This window comes from Giraffa tippelskirchi, chromosome 4 (assembly GCF_054371585.1).
Source record: "Giraffa tippelskirchi isolate mGirTip1 chromosome 4, T2T-mGirTip1v1.2.pri, whole genome shotgun sequence".
Classification (NCBI taxonomy): domain Eukaryota; kingdom Metazoa; phylum Chordata; class Mammalia; order Artiodactyla; family Giraffidae; genus Giraffa; species Giraffa tippelskirchi.
This window is the reverse complement of record NC_137278.1, coordinates 166,758,210-166,780,029: the sequence shown is the minus strand read 5'-3', so window position 1 is coordinate 166,780,029 and position 21,820 is coordinate 166,758,210. Positions and strand designations below refer to the sequence as shown.

The window sequence follows — 21,820 nt, the reverse complement described above, 5'->3', positions numbered from 1 at the left end:
TGCTGCCCCATGACGAAGCAGGAGGAATTAAGTTTGTTCCCGGTGTGGAGGGTAAGGAAGGAAGGCTCTATGGGGTGTTCTCTCCGCGTTAAACATTCATTGAGCAGGTATCCTGGGCCAGGTATGTTCTGGGCCATTTATTTAATCCTCATAAGGACCTGTGAGACAGGTGCTATATTTTCCTGCCTGACAGATGAAGAAACAAGAGCACAGAGAGGTTTTGCCACCTGCTCCAGGTCACACAGCTGGCGCATGGTTTCAGCCCGGACTCAAAGCCATGTTCATAACCCATCCTGCCATACTGCTTCACGTGCGCTGCCCTCCGTTTATATCCTTCCACTCCACAAAGGAGGCACCTCGCTACCTTACAGGAGCAGCATTTAGGAGCTCATTCTCCTCTCTAAACAACTGTTCAGAAACGTGACAACCGTTCTGCGCCCTCTGGGTTTCCTCTGGAAACATCTTGGTAGCTGGATTTGGCTTCTGGCTGAATATGCAGCAAGCTAATTTCAGATGGTGCTGGAAGGGAGTGAGAGGGTAGGGGAGGAGTGGCCTAAGCAGCTGGAGGGTGAGGGAAGGTCTTCCTAAGGGACCATGGAGCTGAAGCCTGAACGATAAGGATGTAAAGAACCACAGTCTGATGTCTGTACCATATATTAAGTGCCTCTTGAATACCTGCTATTATTCTTATCCTTATTGCTCTCATGGTTGGCCAGCAATTGGATCTGTGACCTTGGGTGAGTCATCACGCTGCTCTTGGGAGTTGAACTGAATGTCTTCCCCCTGTCCTTGACAGTTGCACGGTTCTAAGTGATTTCTAGCATTTGTCTCCCACTATGCCTTTGACATAGGGGCAGAATGAGCCCTCTTTTACACTTTCAATAAAAGATTCATTGTCGGATGAGGGAAGCTTTTGCAGAGGGACAGCCACCACGGCTCTTAACATTTATGGAGCCCTTTTAGTTTCCTCAGTGCTGGAGTGGGGTTTGCTTAGAATGCGGGCACTTTCCTTTCCGCACTGGGCTGGAAGCATCCGCCTGGCAGATAACGCTGTGGGACCGTTGGCCTCTCACTGCACTGTTGGGGAGATTAACAGGTGGGATTATTTTCTTACCCCCGAGAATGTCACTATCCTCGCCTAACCCTGGATGGTGAAAGAATTTATTTCTATTGTCATTTGACAATAGGGCCTCCTCAAGGCCAAGTTCAGCCTGCTCCATAATCACAGGGGAGGTTTCTTCCCTCAGCCCATCTTTAGTTCATAGAGGAATGCAGGAGTTGGTCCAAGAGCCACCCACATCCTCCCTGGCCTGTGTGTGTTCACTGTCGCCTTCCTCCAGAGCAGGCTCCCAGGACTGCAGGCCCTGCTCAGATAAAATAAAGCCTTCCAGTCGTGTCTTTACATTTGACGTAAGCAAAGGCAGGCTTTTCTTGCTGTGTCCTGAATGGGGCTGAGGTGAGGGCCCCCGGGTGAGCTGGGAGGCCTGACACCCTGGTGAAAAGGGGCCTTGAAGCTGGAAACTCATTCATCTCTGTGCAGCCTCTTTGTCTCCAGCCATGTGGTCCACCTCCAGTATAGGGCAGATGCTGCCTGCCCCTGGGTTTACAGCAGGGCATCATGTATTTCTCCTCTGCTCTCCCCATTCCTCGATTGCCCACGTAGGTAGGATGCAAAGAAATCCTAAGCCATCAACCTAACGTTCCTGTCTTGGTGGTGACATTTGACTGGAATGGTCCCTCCTTTTGTGCTTCAATTCAAGTATCACTTCCCTGGTCTGGCTTCTCAGCCATCCAGTAACATCAGCCCCTCCTCGTTCTCCACCCTTCTTCCCTCCTTCTCCCTTTCCTTCTCTCTCCCTGCCTGCCCATGCTCAGTGTTTTCTCAGGCCTGCCGCGTGCCTGGCCTGCTGTTAAGCTCTGGAGCTAAAGCAGTGAATAAGATCCCCACTAGTGTAGTAATGACACCAACACGGATTTAATGACAACTGGGGAAAGTACTGCAAAAGAGAAATCCGGGGACCTGCTGGTTGATTTAACCAACACATAGCAAAATCAAGAAGGAGAGTTTCCCAGTTCTCTTGGACTGGTTGTATTTTATGGAAACATCTCCATGTCTAGGGCTGCATGGGGATCTGCTGCAAGTCGGAAGTTGCAGATGTTCACAGAGATGAATGCATTCCTGCGGAGACCACCCCTGCTTGACTCTGAGATAGTCAAGGTGTGGCCCTGGGCAGCTGCTATCAAGGACTTTTTCTCCAGAGTGCTTTTTGCCTTTGCAATCCGAGGGGTGGTTTTACTTCCTTTCCTCCAAGAAAGAGTGCTAAGTTCAGGCTGAGGTCACAAGAGGACCAGTTTGGAGGGAACTAAGCAGGCTTTCAGAGCTGGCAGCAAAACCCTTGGTGAGCTTCCTTCTTACTCATGGATAACCTGCCCCCCCACCAAACAAAGTAGTTTTTCCCCCCCTTAGAGCCAGGGCAGATGAAATTACCAACCAACTTGTTTATGAGCAGAGATGAATCCATTGGCAAGCATAGTTTTTCCCTATGAGATTCCCATTGTCATTTAATTTAAAAAGTTTTTTTTTTTTTTTTTAATTTTTTATTTCTGTGTTTCTTTTGAGTAAGTGTTCTGTGTCGTGGCCCTGGGAATTCTCTACAGTTTGGATTTGCAGACACTGGCATAGAGCTTTGGGATCAACCGGGGCCAGTCAGGGAGTCTAGCTTTGTTTTCTTGGATTTACTCTGGTTTTTTTTCTTTAGCAGAGCCTTTTGGTCATATCACGTGCTATCAAAGGTGCCTTAGTGAGAGGAAGGATGTAGGGAGGATTTGGCTTCTGAGCAATTGCATTAGCACAGCATAGGCTAAAGTCTTAAAATCCAAGCTTTAATCAGAACTGGCCTCGAGACAGGCCATGCAATAAGGCCTTTTCTGTCCATCACTGTGGCAGCTGCACGGTGGGGCCGATTGATGCTAATTTCATCTCTTGGTGTTAGTCACCGACCTCCTGTACACCAAACTCTCCTTTTTTCATTTTTTTTTTTTCAAAAAGGATCAGGATTCCTAGAGGAAATGAATCTGACCTTGTTGAAGAAGCCCTTTGCTTTGTGGGGGGAGGGGGGAAAACACCATCCCAAACCAAGGCTGTTAAAACCTGATGTTTTCTGTTGTCTGGAGAAGGGTGTTTTTGCTATAAATGAAAGACGTGATAGGGGGTATTTCGAAGTTTTGTTTTGGTTATTGTCAGTTCTGCCAACAAGTAACATCTGTATTTATTTTCCAAACTCTCCCCATGGCTGATTTGCATCTGTTTAGTTCTCTGAGTAACATTTCATTTCCTGACTTTATAGGTGGCTATAAAATCCATTCGTAAGGACAAAATTAAGGATGAACAAGACATGGTTCACATCAGACGAGAGATTGAGATCATGTCATCCCTCAACCATCCTCATATCATCAGTATTTATGAAGGTCAGTGATGTTTTTTTCACCCCCGTATCAGTTACCATTTCTCATACCACGGAGCCTGCCAAGATTTTTAGGTAATTGCCCTTCTGGGCAGGAGCCAAGTATTTTTCCTCATGATGCAAAAATAGCCGGGTGTTATCTCTTATTTGGTTACCTTGAATGCAACCAGACACATGTAGCACAGTGTACTTTGGTCATAAAATAGCTCTGGCTGGTGCCTACTTCCAGCTTCCCAGTTTCTTGGCAGTTGCTAAGCAACCCACGTTATTGAAAGCCAGTATGTGAGACACCCATGGTTTCTGGAAAATGGCAGTTTTCTGGGTGGCCAAGTAATGGTGGATCTGTTGTAAATGTCATTCCCCAAAGCTGACGCTTCAGGGGTGGTGTCATTAGTTATTGAAAGTTAGCCTTTTTGAGTTAGGAATTTCCAACAGGTCCAAGAAATACCAAGAAAGAAGAGGGATCAGTTGGTGTGACAGACATTTTACAAACAGAATTTACGTTGTTGGTGTTTGGTGAAAAATGGGGAGGGAAAAAGCTTATGTATGTGCTCATGCTTCACTTCTGTGGTCCTTCACAGAAAGAAACAAACTTCTTTAAAAAATTATAAAAGCAACATGTGTTTATTGCAAAAATGATTGAAATATAACTGTTAAAATTAACAAAATTGTTAGTTTGATAGATAGCTCTGTATCCACATGTAGATTTTATCTACTTCTCTATATCTGTATGTGTTTTTTATCCAAAATTAAATCATACTGTTTATACTGCGTTTTAGCTTTATTGTTTTTCATTTTTTATATCATACATCTCTTTCTATGTGAATAAATATTCCCCTATAAGGACATTTTTAAAAGGCTTTATAGTATTCCATTTATGGGCATACCATAATTTATTGGTTCTATCTCCTTTTGTCAAATATATAAATTGTTTCACATTTCTGGTTATAATAAATAGGGCTTTTAATGAATTTCCTTGTAGATCATTTTTACATTCATTTCTGATTATTTTCTTATGAAATAGTCCTAGTCCTGGACTTACTGAGTCAAAACAGTTCTACAGAATATTTTTAATATATGATTCAGAAAAACAAACCTATTTTTAATTTCTGGTCTGTTCATCATAATTTATACAGTAAGGGCTAAGAGGAAACCAGATGGTAACCCTAAAGTTTTTCGGATATTTCAAATTTTCCTTCTTCTGGTTCCCTGTTGATTTTTGCTGTTCTTTTTTTTCCCCCCACTATTTCTACTTTTGCTCCTCATCTAGAAGTAAATGCTGGTAATATCTTTGATCTTGATTTTTCTAAAGCTCATTTTTTGGGGCCCTTGGGGATAAGGTTTTAGGGGAAATTTATATTTATTCAGTCATTTATTCATTCCACAAACATCTCTTGCAGTGAGTCTCTGATTTCAGCCCCTGGACCATTAGCATCAGCATAAATTGGGTTTGTTAGAAATGTAAGAGTCCTAGGGCCTGCTGTAGATATTTAAATAACATATTCTGGGACCATGGAGGCCTAAGCTTAGAAGTTTTCATGGAAATGTATGGCATCCAGGCTGGGCCTTGAAGGGAGTTTTTTCTTGAGGAAGAATTGCATGCCTGTATGTACATTCAGTCGTGTCCAACTCTTTGCAATCCCATGGACTGTAGCCCACCAGGCTCCTTTGTCCATGGCATTCTCCAGGCAATAACTGGAGTGAGTTCCCATTTCCTACTCCAGGGGATCTTCCTGACCCAGGGATCAAATCCACATCTCTTGCATCTCCTGCATTAGCAGGCAGATGCTTTATCACTGTGCCACCAGGGAAGCCCGAGGAAGAGTTGACAAAAGGAGAATTCCAGGCTGATAGAAACAAATCTGAATATGCCTGGTAATTGAGGGGAATTTTCAGAAGTGAGAAGTGAGTCAAGATACAAAATGCAGGATGAAAGTGAATTTTATGAAATGTGGAGTGTTTTTGCCCAGTGTGGCCCAGTTGCCATGGAAACATGGAAACCTGAAGGCCACCGTGCATAGCATGGACCAATGTGGGTCACGTGCTCTGTGCACACTTCCGTGTTTGAGATTTCTTGGCCTAGAGCTGAAGGCTTCTTTGCCGGGAAGGCAGAGTTTTAATCCAGCGTGAAGTTTCCAGTTCTTTATTTGGGAGACAGTTTGTGGTCACAGAAATCTGGCATCAGTAAGCCTATTTCTTCATTAGCATCCTGCCCTCCTTGGCCTTGGGAATTCTTCAGGCTGAATGGGAAACAGGAGTCTATCCTCTTCCCAAAGGAAGGCCAGAGATGAACCTCAGTGGAATCATATACTATTATCAAAGACAAAATGGCCTTAGTTCAGCCCTTGCTGGTGGCTTCCAGAAGAGAAGTCTTTGCTTGTAACTTTAAAGATGGGTATCTGCATGAATTAAAGTTCTTTGGGTGACTAGAAATAATTTCTAGCAAGGCATCAGGCGAGAGCTTGGGCTTCAATTTCTGAAACCCTTTGAACTGGTCTAGGGAGTCAAGGAAGAGCTTGAGTTCTCACACTAGACCTGAGACTTTGGGCAGGATGGTTGGCTTTTCAGTGCCTCAGTGACTGTACCTATAAAATGGGGATAGCCATTCTACTCCTCTCCTAGGGTTTGGCAGCAGGATTAAATGAGATGATACATATACAGGTAGGTTCCAAAAGGTCATTGATGTGAAGTCTGTGTCAGCTTCATCCCAAGTGGTTCTTAATGTGGGATCTATTGACAAGGGTATTTCAGGGGTGAGTAGCAGGGGTCTGTAAATCCTCTGGAATAATATATAACTATATTGTCTAAAACAGAAGTCACTAGTCATAGATAGATATTTAAATTAAAATTAATTGGAATAAATAAAAAATACTGTTGCTCTGTCACATTAGCCACATTGCAAGTGGCTCAACAGCCACTCATGGTTTATGGCTGCCATATTGGACAGCATAGATATAGAGCATTTTCATTATTGCAGGATGGGACCATATTGGTATATAATGTTTTATGTGTTAAGTTCATGAGTTATTTTTCTCTAGGTAGGGGGTGAATGCATAGCTTTCATCAGACTCTCAGAAGGATGAACTGTATAGTCCATGGAGTTCTCCAGGCCAGAATACTAGAGTGGGTTGCCGTTCCCTTCTCCACATCTTCCCAACCCAGACATTGAACCCAGGACTCCCGCATTGCTGGCGGATTCAATACTGTCTGAGCCACCAGGGAAGCCCTTCAGTTAAAAAGAAATATATTGCCTTTAAGTGTTTTGTGACCGGCAGTGTACCTTACAAATAAAAGGTATTGTTTTAATCCAGAGAACTCCCAGGAACTTAAATATGCCTTTTTTTTTTTTTTTTCTTTTAATTTCTTGGAGATCTCCAGTTTCTGTTCTGTTCTCTTTCCTTTCTCCCATGCAAGTTCTTTTCCTCCCACCTCCACTAAATAACTGTGGAGGAGGGCAGCTCCCCTCCCTTCCCAAGGGGTTAGGAACAGGTGATCCCCAAAGTGTGATTCCAGCTGTGACCCTCCGCCTGTGATCCCAGAGTCTCCAGGTCTTGTGACTTTATCTGTCCCCTGTCCAGGACCCGAGAACGCAGTGCCCAGAGTGAGGTTAGACATCCTGATGTTATCTGTAGAATTCTGCCTTGTTCATGGAGCTCTCCTATACCTACTCTCATTTGATCCCTGCAGCCTACCCAGGAGGTGATCAGCCCAGGTGTTCCCATTTTGTGGTTGTGGAAACTGAGGCAGGTTCATGACTTGCTGGTTGTGTTGGCTTGCTGGGGCTGCTACTGCAGACTAGGTGGCTTAAACAATAGAAATTTATTTTGGACTTGGAGGCTGGAAGTCCAAGACCAGGGTGTCGGTAGAGTTGGTTTCTTCTAAGGCCTCTCTCCTTGGCTTGGGGATGGCTGTCTTCTCTGTGTATCTTCACATCTTTATGTGTCTGTATCCAAATTTCTCCTTAGAAGGTCACTAGTCATTTTGGCAACCGCACCGATTGTAGCCCGCCAGGCTCCTCTGTCCATGGGATTTCCCAGGCAAGAATACTGGAGTAGGGTGCCATTTACTCCTCCAGGGGACCTTCCCCCAGGGATCGAACTCATGTCTCCTGCATTGGCAGACTGATTCTTTACCACTGAGTCACCAAGGAAGCCCATTTTGGATTAGGGTCCACCCTAATGACCTCATTTTAACTTACTCACTTCTTTAAAGACTCCAGATAGGGTTGTAATCTGAAGAACTAGGTGTTTAGGACTTTGACATATGAACTTTTTGGGGGGAATATTCAGCTTATACCTGGAAGAGGACATTGCAACCCACTCCAGTATTCTTTCCTGGAGACTCCCCACAGACAGAAGAGCTTGGTGGGATATAGTCCATGGGGTTGTAAAGAGTTGGACATGACTGAGCAGCTAAGTGCAGCACATTCAGCTTGTAATATTGAGTATGCTGACTAGTTGATGGCCCTAGCACAAAGTTCTTCTTACCCCATTTGTTTTTTTTCCTCTGCCAGTCCTCAGCAGCAGTCCTCAGCCCTGGATCTCTGACCTCGTGTCATATTTTGCTGGCTCTGCAGCCCACCGCAGTGCTCTTGGCATCCCCCTCAGCCTGGCCTTTTCCCCCTCCTTTTCAACCCTGGAGCGTGGCAGGGGCAATGCAGTGACAGCAATGGTGGTGAAACCCGAGTTCATCAGTTAATACACTGGTCTCTCTGCAGCTCACAGAGTGAAAGGGGAACCTTCTTCTTGACAGCTGATTGTTTGATGCGCCAATCAGAAGCCTTAGCTTAGTGCTGAGATGCATTAATTTTTGGAGTGAAAAATCAGTGCCCAAGCATCTAAGTGGCTGTTGGGACATTAGCCAAGTGAACTTTACAATTTCTTCTTAAACAAGGACTTTTGTGATTTGAAACACACACACACACACATACACACCAGACATACCCTAGCAACAGCAGCAGTAGCAGAAACAATAATAGCAGTCATGACAAAATTCCTGGCCTTCATAGTGGTTACTCTCTTAAATATGTGAGAGCATTCAATCTCAGCATGGTGGGTACCTTAGAAAATAATTCTGCATATATCTCAAGAAGAAGCTTCATACCCTAGCAACAGCAGCAGTAGCAGAAACAATAATAGCAGTCATGACAAAATTCCTGGCCTTCATAGTGGTTACTCTCTTAAATATGTGAGAGCATTCAATCTCAGCATGGTGGGTACCTTAGAAAATAATTCTGCATATATCTCAAGAAGAAGCTTGGGTCCCCAGTCTGGTGAACTCACTGGTCAAGTGTTTTCTGAGCTTTAGTTCATAGACATGTAAGTTATTTGTATACTGTTCACAGTACCTGCAGCCTGGCAGGCTATAGTCCATGGGGTCCCAAAGAGTCAGGCATGACTTAGTGACTAAACCACCACCACACAATACTTGCAGGCTCATAAAATCTGCAGCTTCACCGAAGCAGTGCTGCTGGTCACCAAATCTCAAAAATAATTCCTTTCAAATGTTTCTTTCTTAAACCAGACCCCAGGGTTGCTCTCCTGTTGACCTGTAGGTGAACGTGATTGATCCTCAAATTTGTCAACTCTGTTTAAACACAAACCATCACTGGCTCCTAATGCTAAGTAAATAGAAGGGGATAGACATTTACCTTCTGGCGGGGGATGCTAAGGGTAACCTAATCAAGAGAGAAAAGGAAGAAAGAAATCACTAGTCCCATCTCAAGACGGACCCGTGTTTTCAGTCAAAGGGATTCCATTCTCTCAGCAGGGAGGTAATTGACAATAAGGAAAGAACAGCTGAAAAGGAAGTGCCCGCCTGAGCATTCAACTTGGTTGCCTAGGATGGAAGAGATAAAAACAGTTTTTGCCCAGGGTTCTGATTTCAGGACCCAAGTTCAAACATCAAAGGCACATTATCTCACCCCCATTTCCCCTTTGAAAACCCCAGAGATTCAAATCTGCAAAGCCAAGAAGCAGTGTCTTGATGCACAACACTTCAGGGAAACAGCACCCCATCTGGTAACAGTCACACACGTAAAAGCAAAAAGGTGGGCAGTGAGGGAGATTGGGCTGATGCTTTCACTTTGATGTCCTTGGTTTTTTTGTTCTTGGAAATCTCTCTTCTTGGCCCTGCAAGATTACATCTCTCTCTTGGCCTTTTGCATTGTGATATTCCGGAACTGGCTAGCCCTTTCATCACGTCCCTTGTCTTAGGTAAGGGGGAGCCTGGCTTTCTGGGACAAAGTAGGATGGCTGTTTGGCATTTGTCAGCTGTGATTGCTTGCCTTTGGGAGAGTCGCTCAAACTTCAGAAACAAAATCTCAAGCAAATGTGTCTCTTTTGATAATCATGGGAGTTTCACGGCCTGGCTTCATCTGCATTAAACCTGCTGCCCATGAGAAGACGTGAAAGAGTCTGTGTTCTACTCAATTCTCACAACTCCTACCATGGAGATGTCTTGCATGAGTTTACATCAGTTAAAAGCTCCTTCCAGCTTCTTAGAACATAATATGCTTTCTCAAGCAACCTGTGCCTTCTGAGATTCCATTAGATCTTTCTGGAAGGGGATATGGGCTTCTCCCATGGCTCAGTGGGTAAAGAGGTTGCTTGTCTCTTAGTGAAGAATCACTGCTTAAAAAATCCAGGCTCCAATGAAGGGCATTCTTGCCTTCTCATCCCTCACAACTTGTGGCCAGAGACAGTTGGGCCAGTAAAAGGTGTTTCCACAAATCCAGTAGAGGTCCTGGAGTCAGAAGCTGTTGCTGCCCTGGAAAAGAACCCCTTGAGGATGGCAGGATCCCAATAAACTGCCGAATAATACATCTGAGCACGGTTCTCTGACAGAGACTCAGAACCGGTAGCATCATTGTCTCCTGGGCCTCGCCCTAGACCTACGGAATCAGAGCCCTGCAGGTGGGCCTGGTGTGCTGGGTAGTAGCCAGTCCCCTATGTGCACTGTGAGCATCAATGGTTTGGAAACACCTGTAGTAGAAGCAATTAACACTTTTCTCCTCTGGCAGAAAAAGCCTTAGTTTAGGGTTTTCAGGCAGTAAGCAGATCTGAACTTTGGCCCTTTTGAAGGCAGGGGACGGCTGAATTGATCTAACAAGATCTGTGGGTCACTAATAGTACCCCATGTTCTTCATTTCCGTAGTCATTCATTCATTCATTCATTTTACTAAAATGTATTGAGCACCTATGTTCCAGGTACTGGCCTAGTAGGGTGAGTATGTATTTCTTGTCCAAATGGGCTTAGATTTGAATGAATCAATGGCTTTGCAATTACTACTGTGTGATTTGGGGGTAGTGAATTAACCTCTTTGAGGCTTGGTTTCTTAGCTATAAAATGAGATCAATAGCCAGCTACTTTATAAGATTGTAAGGATTAAGCTAATGGGTAGGGACTTCCCTGGCAGTCTTGTTGTTAAGACCTCGCCTTCCAATGCAGGGAATACAGGTTCAATCCCTGCTCGGGTACAAAGATCTCAGTTGCCTTATGGGCAAAAAACAAAACATAAAAATAAAACCCAGAAGCAGTATTGTAACAAATTCAATAAAGATTTTAAAAATGGTCCACAGAAAAAAAAATCTTAAAAAAAAAGATAATGAATAAAATTGCTAAGCATGGTCTGAGGTCCATGCTCAATAAGCCATACTGGTTATTCTTGGTGTGATGTTAGAGATCTGAGAGGTCATTTCTGGCTAGAGTAGAAACTTCTGTTGGGTGGTGGAGGGGTTGAGGCCAGATTGCCCAAGTCAGTGATTCTGAGCTCTGGATGCACATTAGAATCTCATGGGGTGTTTGTAAGAAGAAATGCTGATGCCACCCCTAGAGATTTCAATTTAATTGGCCAGGCTGAGAAAGATTGGCTTGATCCTCCAACCAGGAGGAAACGGTTGTCTTGGTCCGATCATTTGTCATCAGTGGATTCCAGAGCAGAACGTGCGTCTGGCAGTCGTCACCAGTGAGCCGTGGGCGATACCTCTGGACCTGGGTTTCCTTCCTCAGCCATTTGGTTGCTGCCCTCATCAGGGACTCAGAGCCCCATGAAACAGTTTGTTGAACTTGGCAAAGTGGTGTGTTATGCTTGTGTTTACTCTTCTGAACCCATGGCGAATTGCTGAGTATTTTAACACACTCCCTCTGCTGCCAGATTCACAAGTTCCACATGAAGTCTCTCTCATCAGACTGGATCCAAAAGGAGGACCCACCCCCCCATCAATCGCACAGCCCCCAGAGAGTTTTCTTCACTTAGAATCAGATGAATGAGCTCTTGGGCTATGAATCTGTCCAGTCACGTTTCTAATGAGTTTCCTATGAAGTTAGCTATTTGACCTTCAAGTGTATTATTTTCATTGTTTTCATTTGATTACACCCAAGTCATTTTTCTAGAGGCTGGAGATTAGACATAAAACAACCGAATGCGAATGCTACTCCCTGGCTGTCCAGCCTCGCCCTCTTGGGTTTCCTGGAATTCAATATTTTCTAGTGCCTCAAATAATACCACTTGTACTTGAATCTAATTTTTAAAGGAAAAAAAAGGAACTGTATTGATATGTAACATAGGGTCTTTTGAAATGAACTGGGATGTCTCTGTAAATTTGCCAAGGCTGCAACTATTAGGAAGGCTCATGGAGTGTAGGAGACTTGTCTTTACAATGACCATACCCTACAGTGGCATTTGGATCCTGAAAGGGGGATTGGACTTGATGAACTGTAACTTATAACTTTCAGAGTCTGAGATTTCTTTGATTTGGGAATTTGTGCTCTGTCCACTCCAGTTAATTCTGTAGAGTGGGTTCATCTGGTAGGTGTGACTCTAAGATCGACATCGGTGCTTTGGGACACCACTGGGAACTGAAGAATGGACCCTAGTTAAGAGAGCCAGGCTTGCTGAGTCCTTTGACACCTTTGAGTGTTAGTTCATGATCTCCTCTATTCTCGCACCCCTCTACCATCCAAGGGCACAAATGTAATCTCAGGGGTGGATTCTGCCAACACAGATTCATAATAATCCTGGATTTGATCCAGGCATGTCTTCATTTGTTCTTCATTTTTAAACTAAGACCCTCTGCCTAATAATAACAGCTGACACATGTCTGCTTACTGTTGTGTGCTGGGGTAATCCTTACAATGAGGTTAGAAGCTTCCATTTAACAGATGGAGAAACTGAGGGAACAGAAAGGTTAAGTAACTTGCTGAGGTTACTCAGCTGGGTAAATGGCAGACCTGGATTTGAACCCAGGTGGCCTGGCTCTGGGAGTCAAGCTCTTAAACTCTGCACTCTATTGTCCAATGAAGCAGACTAGGATTTAGGGTTGAAAAGATAGCCCTGAGCCACTCCTGGAGGGTCAAGCAGTGACTAGAACCAAAAGTGTGATAACCACAAATCTGACTTTTTCACCCTAAGTGATAAGGGTAGGATGAACCTGAAAACTATCACAACACTATTAATTGGCTATCAGTTCAGTTCAGTCACTCAATCATGTCTGACTCTTTGTGACCCCATGGACTGTAGCATGCCAGGCCTCCCTGTCCAACACCAACTCCTGGAATTTACTCAAACTCATGTCCATTGAGTCGGTGATGCCATCCAACCATCTCATCCTCTGTCATCCCTTTCTCCTCCTGCCCTGAATCTTTCCCAGCATCAGGGTCTTTTCAAATGAGTCAGTTCTTTGCATCAGGTGGCCAAAGTACTGGAGTTTCAGCTTCAACATCAGTCCTTCCAATGAATATTCAGGACTGATTTCCTTTAGGATGGACTAGTTGGATCTCCTTGCAGTCCAAGGGCTATACTCCAATACAAAATTGTTGTTCAGTCGCTCAGTCACGGCCAACTCTTTGCAACCCCATGGACTGCAGCATGCCAGGCTTCCCTGTCCTTCGCCATCTCCTGGAGTTTGCTCAAACTCATGTCCATTGAGTAGGTGATGCCATCCAACCATCTCATCCTGTCATCCCCTTCTCCTCCTGCCTTCTGTCTTTCCCAGCATCAGTGTCTTTTCCAGTGAGTTGGCTCTTCGCATCAGGTGGCCAAAGTATTGAAGCTTCAGCCTCAGCATCAGTCCTGACAATGAATGTTCAGGGTTGATTTCCTTTAGGATGGACTGGCTCTCTTAACTGGAGTCCATTCTTCAGTTTCCAGTGGAGTTCCAAAGAAATCTCGGAGCTGCACATACCAGATGAGCCCACTGTCAGGAATTACAGGAGGGGACAGAGCACATATTCCCAAATCAAAGAAATCTCAGACTCTGCAAGTTAGATCCTGAAAGAATCCAATACAAAAATAGAAAGTTAAAAAAAAAAAAAGGTGGTATGAAGCCATATAGAGAAGTCCCCTACAGTGATTTTCAGGGGAGGGAGATGAAGGTTGTTTTCACAGAGGATGGGATTTCTACCCCTTCACTGCCCAAACTGAAGAAGCATGCTTTTTTCTAGAAGTTTATTGGAGGAGGGCGGAGTCCAATAGTTGGTCCAACATGGCGCCCTGATTGGCATCCTTCTCCCACACAAGCCCTCTTTGCTGGCTATTTTCCTGCCATCCCAGTATTTGCCGCTGGTCCCCTCAGATAACACTGATGAATGGTTCTTGGCCAGCCTTTTGCCTCTGCTCTTCCTTAGGTAGTTTATACACCTTCTTTCATTTCGTCTGCCTTCTGTGGAGTCCACTGCGGCTGTGGGTGGCCTGATTGGCTCTGGTTCTCCTTGGGCATGCCAACCAACATCCAGAGTTTTGGTTTAAGAAAAGACAATGAGTGAATTAAAGAGCCTTTCGTTGTCCAAACCAGGAAACACATTGAGTCAACTCTGACCAACTCATGGACAATGGAAGAGCTGCCAGTTTAGGTTATTTTTCTCACTCTCACTGCCCTAGGCTTTCTGATGTAAGGGATTAGAGGACCATTTTATGAAGCTGTGAGCCCATGAGGTGTTTGAAATTTAGTTCTGGGGAGGGAACTCTTGAAGAATGAATCTTGTATTGACTAAATGACCTAATTAGGCTGTAGACAATTCTTGCAAAGGAAAGATCACTCTATTTCTGAAATGAAAAAGAAAGAGGCTTTCTGGGAGGGTCCTTCTGAACTTTAATAAAAGAGCATCCCTGAGGAGTGGAATGGTCTGAGGTTTTAGGAAAGTAGTAAAAATGCTGGCAATGTGAGGAGGCCCCACCACGGAGGGAAGGGCAGCATCCTGGAACTGATTTAGAAAATGGAGCTAATGGAAGGCAAAGGCGTGAAAAGAATTCTGACTAATCCATTTTAGGCCCTTGGCTTTTTGCTTAAAACCGACAAATGAGCCTTCCTCTTTTTTTTTTTTTAATTTATTTATTTGGCTGCGTTGAGTCTTAGTTGCGGCTTGTGGGCTTATGCCCCAAGGCAGGTGGGATCTTAGTTCCTTGACCAGGAATCGAACATACATCCCCTGCATTGCAAGGCAGACTCTTAGCCACTGGACCACCATGGAAATCCTGCCTGCCTCTCTTGAGGTTACATGTAAAACAGAATGATAGCTTCTAATTTTTATAACCTGCTTCTCATGGAACATTAAATGATTCCCACCCTCTCCCTTCCCAAGCCCATTTTCTTCCTAAATGGCCTCTTTTTGGCTCTAAAGCAGCCAGTGGATGGTTGAAATCCCAAGATCTCTTCACTCATCAGCATTTCTCCCAGGCCAGGGCATTGTTTTTATCATACGCATTTTCTCAAGTTCTACAAGTTGTGTTATTAACCCCGAGGGCAGCAGGAGGGAATGGTTAGGAGTTGGGTAATTAGGGAGGTTGTGAAAGCCAGGCAATCAAAAGGCAGAACTGGACTGTCAAACTCAACATCTGATGAAATTCAGAATTAATTGGGAGAAGTAGCTGTTACCATAGTAACCAATTCCCACTCTCCCTTGAAATGGAAAATAAACAGAAAACAGGACAAATACTTCAAGTGAGTGTCTGGAAAGAAGGCCCTTCTGTGGAACAGTAGGAGAAAAAGGAGAGAGTCTGGATATTTTAGGATTTGCTGAGACAATGGTAAAACCAGTTCGTGCAAACAGAATGCAAGGCATTTTTGATGGTTCAGTTCCACCCTTGTTTTCTCTAGGAATCTCTGCAGGCCCTTTCAGACTGCCTTTCCCATCTTCCTCTCTGATCATCTAGGTACTTAAAGTCTGTATCTCACAGGTTAGCCCTTGACTTGTAAGTACTGGAAGGGAAAGGCAATCCACTCCAGTATTCTTGCCTGGAGAGTCCTATGGACAGAGGAGATTGGTGGGCTACAGTCCATAGGGTTGCAAAGAGTTGGACACGACTGAAGCAACTTAGCATGCATGCATGCATGCAGTTTTATTCAACTAGATAGCAACTCCTCCAAAAAACAATGTCTTATGCTGTTTGTATCCCCTTTATTATGTAGCAAGATGCTCAGATAAATGCTTCAGATAGGCTGATAAACAAGCATTTTCAGAAAAGAGAGTGATGTTGGTTAATGAAGGAGAGTCTTTATTGAGTATTAGGCAAGGAGGGTAAACCTATGATGGAGGAAGGTGGTGGGGAGTCATGATGAGAACATATGCTTTTAAGTCACACACATTTGGGATCAAATCCTAACTGGTTATCTTCCCGACAGAAATGCATACAGAGCAGCATCAAAAGACATACACAAGAATGTTCATAGCGACTTGGTTCTTAGTGACCCTCACCTGGAAACAACCCAAATATCTCTCACCAGCAGAACGGTTACATTTACAAATTGGAGTACTCTACCGCAGTGAGGATGGACAGTCTTTGACTCCATAGAACAGCATGGATTAATCTTACAAATATAATGTTGAACAAATGAAGCCATACACAAAAGAATATACTACATGCTGCAATTCCACTTTTTGAAAACTCAAAAGCCAAAACTAATCTGTGATAGTGGCCTATATACATATCCTTGGGGAGATGGTTAGTGACCGAAGAAGACATGGAGGGTACTTGCAGGGTGCTGGCCACATTGTTTCTTGATCTGAGTGCTGGTCCCCTATTTATGAAGTAGGGATAATATTAATCTCATAGGATTGTTAGGATTGGATGTGACAATCCATGGCGTGTAGTAATTGCTCAATAAATGTCACTACAGTGATTATGATGAACTTCCCTGGTGGCTCAGACTGTAAAGAATCCACTTGCGATATTGGAGGCCTGGGTTCAGTCCCTGGGTCTGGAAGATACCCTGGAGAAGGGAACGGCAACCTACTCCAGCATTCTTGCCTGGAGAATTCCATGGACAGAGGAGCCTGGTGGGCTGCCATCCATGGGGTTGCAAAAAGTCAGACACAACTGAGCGACTAACAATGCACAGTGATTATGGATCAGCCTTCTAGGGGAGGAGGGATCACTGTCTGGAGAAGTTCTCAGGGTGATGTAATGAAATCCTGCACCGTTTCATGGGTCCAGGATCCTAGATGCTACTCTGTCCCTTGTTCCATGTTTATTTTTCTTGGCAACGTTTGATCACATGTCTGCTGAGCTCCTTGTGGGCATTCAAGGGCTCTGTGTTCTATTCATAGTCTGTTCCTTCTTTCTCTTATCTTAGTCCCTGGCACTTGTCCACTCTGGTGATCCTGCTTAACAGGCTCCTGGTTCCACCTCCACTCATGCTTCTCCTTCAATGGCTGGTGTCTCCTCCCCTTCTTACCCTGGTAAAGGCTTCTTCCACTCTCCCCCATGGGTGCTTTGTAAAGCTCTGTTGCTCTGTTAAAAACCTAGGTCTGCACCACATGGACTCGGGCCCCATACTGTACGCTGACTCAAGCTGAGCTCAGTTTCTATTCAAGGGTTTAATTTTCCTGGTAGGCCTGGCATGTCAAGGGCCATAGTTTTCCTTACCATTCTGGAGCCACCAGGCTTCTGGGTAAAACTGTCTGGCCAAGAGACACAGGCTTTCATTTTTCAGAAAGGAAACCCTTCCCAACTGGTGGAAAATAAGCTTTTGCTTAGTGACTAATAACATAAACACAGACGAGCTTTCTGGGCTTATAAATAACCAGTTGTAAAAGTGCCCAAGGGAAGCAGCCCTTTTTTGCCAGAAGAATGGCTGAGAGTGTTCCTATCACCTGGCTGATAGAGACCTTACAGTGGGCAAGCCCAAGCCGTGGGCTGGGGGTGCGGAAGCCGGTCATTCTTCAGGACGAATTCCCAAGGCCTTGCTCTTATATGTGATAAATCTTGGGCTATTCTGGAAAAATAATAGCTGATCTCTAAGGTTCTTCCTGCTCGAAAATCCTGGAGCAGCCACCGCATGTTTTAAAGAGTGATGCCAGAGGGGAGAGGAAAGTCTTAGGGTTTTGTTTTGCCAGAGCTGCCTAAGAAGCAGACAGAGTAATTACAAGAATAGCTCACTGTAACTGAGCAGTGGCTTGGGCACCGTGCTCAGGGGGCTAGGGCCCGTGAGCTCACTGAATCCCCCTTACTGTGTGAGGAGGTTCCTGGCCTTATTTACTGATGAAGAGACTGAGGTTCAGAGAGGTTGATGTATGTAGATAATAGGATAGGGGCTAACAGCATGGAGTGTGCAGTCATGCGAGGGCTCAGGCCTTGTACTTGCTCTGTGGCTGTGGCAGTCACTAACCTCACTGTACCTAGGCTTTCTGATCTGTAGAACAGGGATAGTCATAGGACCAAATCCATGTGATATAATTCATGCAATATTGACACAGTGCCTGCACAGAGTAGGCCTTCCGTAAATGCTGCTATTATTAGGAAGGGCTCAGAAAGCTTCATATGTCACACTAAATGGCCTCTTTGATGAATCACTGATGCTCCAAGTCTAGAAATGTTTGCAATTACCTTATCCAGGGTTGCAGTCATGGCATTGACCCCGAGACTCCAGCTGCTTCCTGCTGGAGGACTGAAGAGTGGGGTTCCAGAGCCAGGCCTGGTCACGTGGACAGTTCTCTTAGCCCACTTGCCCACCAGCCCTGCCGGCAACAGTGGGGCTCTTGCCTCAGTCGTTCAGTATTTCCCAAACTGGCTCCTAGTTAGTTCATATTGAAATGGCCAAATCACCCTGCAAAACTCAGGGTTAAAGAAGCCAGGTTCTCCAGGGGTAATCAAGTATCAGCATTTTCCAAATATTTCACTGATGTTTGACTGTGGAATCCTTTATTCCTCTGTATGCCTTGCGGGACTAGTGCTCCATGAAACATGTATTTGGAGCTGTTCCCCAGCCCCTCCAAACACAGTCAGCAAAGGAACAAGAGTGAAAGGATTGGGGGAGATTATTAGGAAAGGGACACCTGGGAATGTGAGACAGGTGGACAGGACCAGGGTCTATTTTAGAGGTAGGAGCAGCAGGACTGACTGTTGGAAGCTGTTTAGTAAAATATTTGGCACATTGAACTATGTCAAACAGAACCGTGTTTATACCTCCTTGATACCAAGTTAGCCAGTTGGAAAGGGACACGTCTGTTCGCTGTCACAGGCCTTTTGTCTGCATGCAGCCAGTGATCACACCTTCTGCTGGTCACTGAAGGGACCAGTGGCTTTGGCCTCCTTTAAGCACGCATCAGGCTTGTTGGAAGTGTGAGGCTCCGTGTTTATTTCCTTGTCAAAGTACCTTCCCTCTCTCCCCCTCAATTACCTCCCCCAAAACCCACTCCGCCACCCCAACTTTTAAAATTAGAAAACCCGCTGCCCTCTCCAGAGCCTGTTACTCTGTCATTTTTTGAGGCTGAGCCATGTATCTTGAGGCAGGTTTTCCAGTTTCCAGAGTTTATTGTTAATGAAAAGTGCACAACAGGCTGAAATCCCCAGCAGGAGCCAAGGCTGCAGGGTGCACCGAGGCCAGGAGACTTGGGAGCAGCCAGTTTTATCTGGCTGTTCTCTCTCCTCCTCCCTGCCCCTCCTGCTTCTCTCTTCTTTTTATCAGAGAGGTTTGGCTGGACTTGAAGGAGCCACAAAGGAACTGGAGGGGCCTGAGCTTCTAGCAGCCAGTGACAAGGTGTGGGAGGACAGGGGACCCAGGTCCGGGGTATGTTACGGTTCACTGAGTGTGTTCTGTGTGTCTGGCTCAGTGCTAGGTCCTGGGGTCCAATAGTATTGATACCAACAAGAATAACTAACATTATTGAGTGAAAAGGCAGGCCTTGTTATAAGCATTTAAAATACTTGATATTAATAAATCCTCCCAACAATTCTAGAAGTACATACGGTTATATTCACATTTTACCATTTACTAAAGTGAGGCACAGAGAGGGCAAGCAACTCTCCCAGAGTCAGACAGCAAGTAAGAGGCAGATCCAGGAATCTACTTAGGAGTGTCTGGCTCCAAAACTAGTTTTTACCTCTCTAAGTCCAGGTTCACAGTCCAGACACAGGAAATAAATATGTAAGTCAACAAATATATCCACGCAGTTTGAAAGTGCTGTGATGCAGTATCCTTTAGTATGGTAAGAGGTAGAAAGGAGGCAACATGGATGCCATATTTGAGTTTATTCTTGCTTGATGAGTTGGAGGGGCCCTGGTAGGTCAGACAGGTAGGAGTAAAGAGAGAGGGAAGAGCATGGAGGTGGGAAACAGCAGTGTGTGTGTGTGTGTGTGTGTGTGTGTGTGTGTGTGTGTGTGTGTGTGTGTAATAGTGAGAAACAGTGAACAGTCTGGCATCAGTGGGCATGGGGGGCCTGACAGGGAGTGGCAGAAGCTGACAAGATGAAGGGAGGTAGGCAGGTGTCTACCTGGGAAGGAGGGTCTTGGGTATCCTACAAACATTTTTATACTATATCCTTTGGGAGTGGTGGATTTCAACACAATGATTATTTTGTCCTTGCTCAAAAGACATGTATGTGAAAGCCCCAAGCTTTCTGCTTATAAAACAGCAGTGGAGTGGCTTTGGCTGAGGTGGAGCTGAGGACCTAGAGCCCGTCTTTCATAGACTCCTCTGACCTGGCCCCATGGGCGTCTGACTGCCTGCAATTCCTAGGTCAGTCTAGCAGAGTTTGAGCATCATTGCTGGAGAATATCAGGGTTGAGCAGAGAGAAGCATTTAGTGCCATGTAGTGGTTTGCTGTAACGGTCCAGAATGCATTTATGAAGTTTTGAGTCCCCTCATTTAATAAATATTGATTGAACCCGTTTGCCAAAAGGCCATGAATGCTTGGGATACCTCAGTGAATAAAACAGATCAAGCCTACTTTACATTCTAGTGGGACAGACAGAATAAATGCACAGATGTGTAACAGGGCTAAAAAGGGCCCATAGGACTTGTCGGACCTGGAGGCCACATTTGGAAGTTTGGGTTTTGTTTTGAGTAAGATGGAGAGTCTGGAAGGTTTTGGGTAAAGAGGTGACAAGTTCAGCCACCCATTTGGGGACCCAGGTAGCTGGTCCATATCCAACGATTAATAAATTGTCATTGTGTTTGTTATTCCCCATCATCCCATCAACAAGGGAGATGTAGGAGTGGGAGGGGCTTGTGAGAAACCAACCTAGTGAAGGGAGTGGGGTCCTCAGAAGAGAGGCACTTACCCCGCCGCATTAGCAAGCCGGGTCCAGTCACAGCAGCAATGATGTCATTGTCCACCTGGCTGGGCAACTTGCCCCTCTCCTTGTCATGTCGATGGCCTGACTGGTCTGCCCCCTGTGCAGCGACATCTCCGTCGTCGCCTCTCTCTACTGCGCTGTCTGTAGTCCTAAGTGAGCTTGTTGGTTAAACAGGCTGTTTGTGTGTCGCTGTTCCCCCCCGCAGTGTTCGAGAACAAAGATAAGATTGTGATCATCATGGAGTACGCCAGCAAAGGGGAGCTGTACGACTACATCAGCGAGCGGCGGCGCCTCAGCGAGCGGGAGACCAGACACTTCTTCCGGCAGATCGTCTCCGCTGTGCACTATTGTCACAAGGTATGGCCCGCCCACCACCGCTTCCACGTCAGGTGGTTTCCATGGCACCATGCGATTCTGTTCATGTTATGAAGGTGATGTCTGTTCTTTGTAGTATCAGTTCAGTTCAGTCTTTCAGTCGTGTCCAACTCTTTGAGACCCCATGGACTGCAGCACGCCAGGCTTCCCTGTCCATCACCAGTTCCTGGAGTTTGCTCAAACTCATGTCCATCTAGTCGGTGATGCCATTGTAATCATTGTAGTATATACAGAGAATTTATAAACTAGAAAGAAGAAAATCACCATCACCTTGAATCCCAGAATCCAGGAATCACCCACTATTGACATTCTTGTTTGTTTCTTTCCAATCTTCTTCCCTCTACTCCTCACATTTATTAAAAACTTATTTAATAATTTTAGGTTTATAGGAGAGTTTCCATGATAGTACAGAGTCCGCATGCACCACACTCAGTTTACCTGATGCTAACATCTTACAGGATTGTTG

General features: G+C 45.0%; 1 protein-coding gene across 1 annotated transcript in view; it reads left to right on the top strand.

Annotated features, from left to right (window-relative positions):
• NUAK1 (NUAK family kinase 1) overlaps window positions 1-21,820 on the top strand; it is a 73,797-nt gene that overhangs the window by 29,205 nt on the left and 22,772 nt on the right. Inside the window, exons 2-3 of the mRNA XM_081591254.1 lie at window positions 3,348-3,468; window positions 21,185-21,336. Coding sequence (XP_081447380.1) covers window positions 3,348-3,468; window positions 21,185-21,336 — 273 coding nt within the window. The remainder of the gene's footprint in view (window positions 1-3,347; window positions 3,469-21,184; window positions 21,337-21,820) is intronic.